This window comes from Balaenoptera acutorostrata, chromosome 9, assembly GCF_949987535.1.
Source record: "Balaenoptera acutorostrata chromosome 9, mBalAcu1.1, whole genome shotgun sequence".
NCBI lineage: Eukaryota > Metazoa > Chordata > Mammalia > Artiodactyla > Balaenopteridae > Balaenoptera > Balaenoptera acutorostrata.
In genome coordinates, this window is record NC_080072.1 from 93,710,689 (window position 1) to 93,718,190 (window position 7,502).

At 39.5% G+C, this 7,502-nt stretch overlaps 1 protein-coding gene across 1 annotated transcript; it reads left to right on the forward strand.

Annotated features, from left to right (window-relative positions):
* The first annotated feature begins 3,679 nt into the window (after nucleotides 1-3,679).
* LOC130708910 (centrosomal protein of 78 kDa-like) lies at nucleotides 3,680-6,790 on the forward strand. Its single transcript, XM_057553308.1, has 4 exons — nucleotides 3,680-3,796; nucleotides 4,954-5,125; nucleotides 6,393-6,725; nucleotides 6,785-6,790. The coding sequence occupies exons 1-4, from the start codon at nucleotides 3,708-3,710 to the stop codon at nucleotides 6,788-6,790; spliced, it is 600 nt and encodes a 199-aa protein (XP_057409291.1). The 5' UTR covers nucleotides 3,680-3,707.
* Nucleotides 6,791-7,502: the final 712 nt, after the last annotated feature.

A 7,502-nucleotide genomic window follows, 5' to 3' on the forward strand; every position in this document is an offset into this window, starting at 1 on the left:
GATATATTTTGAATGTAGAACTCCTGAAGCCCATTCATTAACTCTGGTGGAGACCTCTTGTCATTCTTTTCTTAGTGGCTTCATAGCGCATTCCTTCAGACGGTGAGCTGTTTTTATTGAAACCAATCCCAATTTGGAGGCTCTTAGCTTTCTTCTAGGGTTTGGTTATAAACAATCTTATGACATGATGTTGGTAGATAAATCTTTGCCCACATCTTTGATTTCCTTAGGGTAAACTCCTGATGTAGGATTGTTGTTAGGTACCAAAAACTACTCTCCAGAAAGCGATACCAGTTCCTCTCCCAGTGATGGGAACTCAAGAGTTCCTCATTCTTTAAGTGATTCTTCAAAGCAGTTAAAATGTATAAATATACCTTACTGTTCTCATAAGTATAAGTATTCTGATTGTTTATCGCTGCATAAGAAACCACCCCGAAACAGTGGCCTAAAACAATGACAATCATTTATTTTGTTCACGAACCTGGAGGTTGAGTAGAATATTAATTCTTTTATTACACTCTCACTGACTGAAAACAATACCTATTTGACTAGCTCACAGTTCTGCAGGTCAGAAGTCCAGGCACAGCGTGACTGGGTTTCCTGCTCAGATACACACGGGAACATGTGGGTTCCCTCCTGAGAGTGTTAAAGCACGTGAAATTTAAGTGTAACACACTGAGCCCCAAATGTTGGATGTTCACCACAGTTTGTGTGGGTCACAGAGATGAAATCGAGATGTCAGTCTGGCTGTGTTAGCATCCAGAGGCTCTGGGAAAGAATGCCTCCAAGCTTCTTTGGCTTGTTGGCATAATTCAGATTCTGCAGTTGCAGGACAGAGGTCCTCATTTCCTTGCTGGCTGTCAGTCGGGGGACAGTCTCAGCTCCTAGACGCCTCTCGCTTGCCTTCCCTGCCACAGCATTGGACTTCTTCAGAGCCAGCAATGGAGAGTCTCCCTCTTGTCTCTTTTGAACTTCAATTCAGGAAGAGTTCAAGTCCTTTTCATGGGGTGCCTGAGTAGGTCACATCCACCTAGAATAATCTCCCTATCTTAAAAAAATCAACTGATTTTGAACCTTAATTCCGTCTGCAAAATCCCTTCACTGCCGCACCTAGATTTAGAGTTTGATTGGATAAGTGGAAGGTTTGTGTACTTCAGTAAGTAGGAGTCTTAGGGGCTCTGTTAGAATTCTGCCTATTGCAAGCAGTGTCCCCACTTCAAGGACCGAAGTGTCTTAGTTTCTAAAACTCCTAAGAGAGTTTCAGTGTTCATTTTATTTTAGTGACCTTGGTGAATGGGAAGACTACCACCTCTGTGAACAGGAACGGCACCCAGCTTCCTGAGTCCACAGTGTGGCTCTGCTACTTAGTGGTGTGACCTTGGCTGTGCTGCTCTACTTACTCTACTTCTCTGCCTGTTTCCCTCATCTATAAAATAACATGGAGTTAGTGATTGTTCTTTCCTCGTAGGGTTTGTTTTTTTTAAAAAATAAATTTATTTTATTTATCTATTTTTGGCTGCGCTGGGTGTTTGATACTGCTCACGGGCTTTCTCTAGTTGCGTCGAGCAGGGGCTACTCTTCCTAGTGGTGTGCGGGCTTCTCATTGCGGTGGTTTCTCTTGTTGCGGAGCACGGGCTCTAGGTGCCTGGGCTTCAGTAGTTGTGGCACGTGGGCTCAGTAGTTGTGACACAGGGGCTCTAGAGCGTAGGCTCAGTAGTCGTGGCGCACGGGCTTAGTTGCTCTGAGGCACGTGGGATCTTCCCGGATCAGGGCTCGAACCCGTGTCCCCTGCACTGGCAGGCGGATTCTTAACCACTGTGCCACCAGGGAAGCCAAGCCCCCTCTCATGGTTTTGATGATTAGATTATTTAATGCCCAGGGAACTCCAGGAAGAGTGCTTGACTGTAAATTGCTTTAAAAGTGATTACTTTTTAAAAATATGCTTTTGAATCTGCAATTATGCAATTCAGGTATGTTAAGCATGTTCATTAATAGGACTTCCTACTATAGAGAGACTCACAAATAAAAATAGAATCTTTCTTGGTCTTAACTATTTATTTCTGACTTGCTATGTTATACACATATGCCTTTTATGGTGGGCTGCCACAAATTTATGTTGGAAAAAGTGGAATTTAAATAAATCTTTACTATGCTAATTTGATAGATTTTGATAATTCATTTCACTAGCATGGTATGATATTACCAGTAGCAGACTAAAATCTGAATTCACTTCTGGCTCTGCCCCTAAATCCTGATGAGTCCTATAGCTGGAAAGGCTTTTGGATATTATACTACGAATTAGTTATAACATTTACTCTGTTTGTTTAGGAAAAACTGGAGGAGTGCCTAAAGCAGTTAAAGGAGGAAAGAGTAATAAGACTTAAGGCTGATAAATGAGTCAATGAAGTAAACAATTTCTTATACTTTTGAGAGTGTTTCGGTTTTATTTTGATTTGATTTTAAGCCATATACACATAGTTTGTAAACTTTAAAACTGTAATATGTTGCAGATTGGTTGTATCGTATGGACTTTTGCATTTACTGATATTTAGTGATCATATGATCTATATTCCAGAAAGCATGTTTTTAAAGATGTGAAAATCTCATTTTGTGTGTGTGTGTGTGTGTGTGTGTGTGCTTTCTTATGACATTAGCTTATTTTCTGTTCATGATTCTTTGATTCAAGAAAGCACTTTTTGTGCATATACTGTATATACAGTAGCATAAAAGACATGATGAGATTCTCCTGGCAATGAATTAGGAAAGTGAATCATTTAAATAAATTTAAGATATTGGAAAACTTCTAAGAATGCAATGAAAGATAAAAATATATACTATAAGAATTACATTAGGTAATGTGCATGAAAGTGGGCATAATCTAAAAAGTTCTGTATAAATATACTTTATCATAGGTTGAGTGTAGGGAGGAATTTTTCAAAGTGCATCCACTGGATTGGCGGACACTCATTCAATAAATGTTGAGCACCTGCTTATATAAGGCAAAAGGGGCATCATGAACATAACAGCCTTTCTGAGAAATACTAGAGTTGAGCTTATAGGGGGGTTTAAGTGCATAGGTGATGAGCGGAAGGGGAAGAGTGCATGGGAGTGAATATTTTGAAGAAGCCAAAGAAAATATTGGTGATCGTACATTTAATAAATTGGGTTGGGTATGATTTAGGACTTTTAAACGTAAGCATTAGATATTTTGCTCACTAAAGTTAATTCTTAACATTCAGCAGAGTTGTAATATGTTTTGTTCAAATCAGATTCTATAATTCACTTTCTAATTTAAGGGAAACTTGAAGCAGGTAATTTTCTAATGTGGAATGAGGCTCCATTATGAATTTAACCAGTTAGAAATGTGATCTTTTGTGAAAGATCATTAATAAAATGATAGCTTTGGTTTATTTATATACCACCTAAGTGTTATATAGGAAACTTTGTTGGGTTCCTGGGGGTTTTGGTTATTATGTGATATGGTCTCTGTCTTTACTGGTGGAGAGTTAGGTTAATTACAGATTAACTACATTTTGAGTGTTTTAGTTTTGTTCCTTGAAACTAGACAAGACTACTTTTGATGACAATGAGAAAAAATCATGTCAGTCATTTTCAGTCTTCTTTTATAGCAGGAACATGAAAATGCCCAGTTAAGAAATATAAATTTCTCTTTGTCTGAAGCCCTTCATGCCCACTCATTGACAAGCATGATCCTGGATGATGAAGGTGTTTTGGGCAGCATTGAGAATTCTTTCCAGAAGTTCCATGCTTCCTTGGATCTCCTTAAAGATGCTGGGTTAGTTCATTTCTCTTCATGGCGTTCTTCTCTTTGCGACTATAATGGTAGTTTGCTGAGGAACTGGAGCAATTTTCATCACTTACGTGGCCATATTTAGCCAAATTTAGTGCAATTATAGGTAATATAATAGACGTTTTAAAATGAGGAATTAAATTTTTTAAGAAATGCAGATAGGGGAGCCTGCTTTGGTAGAGTGGGGAGCCCATTATAAAGCAGTAACCTGTAGACAGAGTAATTAGTAGGTATAGTTTTTTGTAAAGACTAAATTGAGGGCAGTTTTCATTGAAAATATTCGGGAATGGATAAGAATTTTCCTATCTTTCATTTTATTTTGCTTGTTTTTTTTTTTTTTTAAACTTTGGGTTTATTTATTTATTTATTTATTTATTTATTTATGGCTGTGTTGGGTCTTCGTTTCTGTGCGAGGGCTTTCTCTAGTTGCAGCAAGTGGGGGCCACTCTTCATCGCGGTGCGCGGGCCTCTCATTATTGCAGCCTCTCTTGTTGCGGAGCACAGACTCCAGATGCGCAGGCTCAGTAATTGTGGCTCACGGACCTAGTTGCTCCGTGGCATGTGGGATCTTCCCAGACCAGGGCTCGAACTCGTGTCCCCTGCATTGGCAGGCAGATTCTCAATCACTGCGCCACCAGGGAAGCCCCTTATTTTGCTTGTTTGATAAGTTTGAATTAAAGTTATTTTTGTCTTAGACATAAAAATTATGATTAATCTGCAGGGAAGATATAGGTCTGTGGTTCTCAACCGGGAGCAATTTTGCTGAAAGAGGGAAGTGGAGATTGATAGTTGATGGAGTGGTGTTTTATCAGTGAATGAATTGGTGTTGGGAAGGAAGGAACAAACACATTCTTGGAAACGGGAGGAAAGGTGGTAAAGAAGTGTGGGAATGGAGGTGTGGCAGGCAGTGGACGGCGTGCATGGTACATGTTGAAGCTGCTAGTGAGACAGTGGGATGTCTCCTAGAGGATGAATCTGGAAAGGGCTGAGAATTTGGGGGAGAGAGAGGCTTGTAGACTGGAGTAGGATGTTGGCTTTTAAGATTTTAGAAGTATTTCATGATTGTAGGTCTGGGGAAATCTAAACTGCTCTTATGTGATTATAATAACCTTCGTCTTTTCTCCTTTCCTCCTCTGGTCCAGGCTTGGGCAGCTGGCCACAATGGCTGGTATAGATCAGTCAGATTTTCATTTACTAGGTCGTCCCCAGATGAATTCCACTGTTAGTAGTCCACCTAAAGAAGAAAAGAAGGCACTTGAAGAAGAAAAATCAGAATCAAAGCAGAGTGCCCCAGTACAAATGCAAAATCTCCAAGTAAGTGGACAGGACAGCACTTAATGATTCTAAGAGTGATTAGCAAAAAGGAAATGACCAAGTCAGAGAGAGAATAATAATGGTCAGTCTCTAATAGTTCATATGCTCGGGAGCTAGCAGACTCTGGGGTCCTCTCCAAATCTGAGATTAGTAAATGTGGGCCCATTTCATGATACTGTATTGTTGTACATAAGAAAACTGGAAGTTCTTTAGAAAATTTATGAGTTAAAGCAAACTCTCCTTAATGAAGAAAGAAAACATTAAAAAAAAATTCCAAATTTTACATTGTATAAATGTCTATTCTATTCATATTTTATCTAGGTTTCTATTTGTATGCAGTCAGCTTACAATGAAGGAACACTAATGAAGGTACATGTACTGATATAATTTTTAAAATAAGTAATCTTGACATAGCTAATATGTAAGATATTATAGTGACTCACCTGGTCATGGGAATGGGAGGGGAAACCTGTCAGCTTTTCCTCTAGCCTTACTTGGAGCCCCCTTCGCCCACCTCAGCCAATCTCAGACTGGTCTTGGGAACTGACAGCTTGAGAACACAGTCTGGTCACAAACTATATACTGTTTACATGTGCCTGGAGGATAGAAAAGAAATTAATTTTCTTACAGAGTAGGGTTTCATTTTTAGTGAGGGAAAGGAAATGGGTAATAACTACCCCAATCACCAAAGTCTGAAAATGTAGCGGACATAGCCTTGGATATAGCTAGGTTAAGCTGAGAATCACTTGGCAAGATATAATTAGAAAAAACTGGCTCTGAAATCTTCTGAATAATCAATTGACTGTGTTAATAATAAGATCACAGAGTAACACTGAAGTTTTGAACTCTACTTTTTTTTTTTTTTTTTTAAATTTTATTTATTTATTTATTTATTTATTTATTTATTTTTGGCTGTGCTGGGTCTTCGGTTCGTGCGAGGGCTTTCTCTAGTTGCGGCAAGTGGGGGCCACTCTTCATCGCGGTGCGGGGACCGCTCTTCATCGCGGTGCGCGGGCCTTTCACTATCGCGGCCCCTCCCGTTGCGGGGCACAGGCTCCAGACGCGCAGGCTCAGCAGCTGTGGCTCACGGGCCCAGCTGCTCCGTGGCATGTGGGATCTTCCCAGACCAGGGCTCGAACCCGTGTCTCCTGCATTAGCAGGCAGATTCTCAACCACTGCGCCACCAGGGAAGCCCTGAACTCTACTTTTTAATGGTTGGCTTTGTTCATCACTGAATTTTTGTCTTGTCTTTTGTCTTTCCCTCCAGTTTCAAAAAATTACAGGTGATGCTGGGATTCCTTTGCCTCTCGACTCCTTCCATGTCCCAGTCTCTAGTCAGAAAGCCTTAGAAACTTCCAAAGACAACCTGGGGGTCCCAGTCACAGAGCAGCGGCACGAGTCTTTTGAAGATTTCATTGCTAGAACATGTTCTCCTTCAGCAGACATCATTTCTGGAACTGGAAGTCAAAGAAAAGAAGAGGAATTATCTAGAAATAGCAGGTCTTCTTCAGAGAAAATGAGCAAAGCAGGTGAATATACCAAAAAATACTCTGCTAAGAAACAACCTGGGAAGGACCTGCATTCCTGCACTGACTCACCTGTAAAGCAGAAAAGCAAAGGAATTGGGCAAAATAATTCTTTGCTTAATGAACCAATTAGAAGTGAGTCTTCGAAAAAACACATTTCTGTTAAGAAAGAGAGTAGAATAGTGACTGTTTCATCAAAGACAACTAAAAGTAAACTCAGTCTACTAGAACATTCTGAAAGTGATACTCTTGGATCTGATTGTGAATTTCCAGAAACCATCCATACTCCATCATGCCTAACATAGGTCTAAATCTTTTACAATCTTTTTGCCTTCAAATTTTAATAAATTACTTATGTTTTTATTATAGCATATGGTGTTTTAAAATACTTGACTGGAAGCCATTAGAGAAAGATCTATACTTTTTTATTATAATGAAAGTTTTGGTGTATTTTTCCTCGTGACACTTTGCACCATTCATTCAGCTAGTGTTTACTGAGGGCTTCATATGTACAGTACTTTTCTGGGTGCTATTGCTTTCAGCAGTGAACAAAATAAAGCCTTTACTCTCCTGGAACTAACACTCTGTGGTGGGAGAAAACATAAACAACAAAACAGGGTAAGGGGTAAAAAGAGATGGGAATAATAAATGGAATAGTTTTACCATTTGGTTAAATGTCAAACTATTATAAATCATATGGCCAGAAGCCATTGACATATTTTAATTCACAATAACCAGAGAGCACCAAACATTTACCAAGGTACTTAACTGTGTTTATGGATTACAGCAACACTATGAGGTAGGGAACTATTACCACCCCCATTTTATAGATGAGGAGTCTGAGGAGACAT

What these genes read in the sequence shown, in the direction of transcription:
- LOC130708910 (XM_057553308.1), top strand. Translation starts at nt 3,708, where the DNA reads ATGATCCTGGATGATGAAGGTGTTTTGGGCAGCATTGAGAATTCTTTC. An exon ending in GATCTCCTTAAAGATGCTGG is followed by an intron (nt 3,797 to 4,953) that starts GTTAGTTCATTT and finishes CCTCTGGTCCAG; the next exon opens with GCTTGGGCAGCTGGCCACAA. An exon ending in TACAAATGCAAAATCTCCAA is followed by an intron (nt 5,126 to 6,392) that starts GTAAGTGGACAG and finishes CTTTCCCTCCAG; the next exon opens with TTTCAAAAAATTACAGGTGA.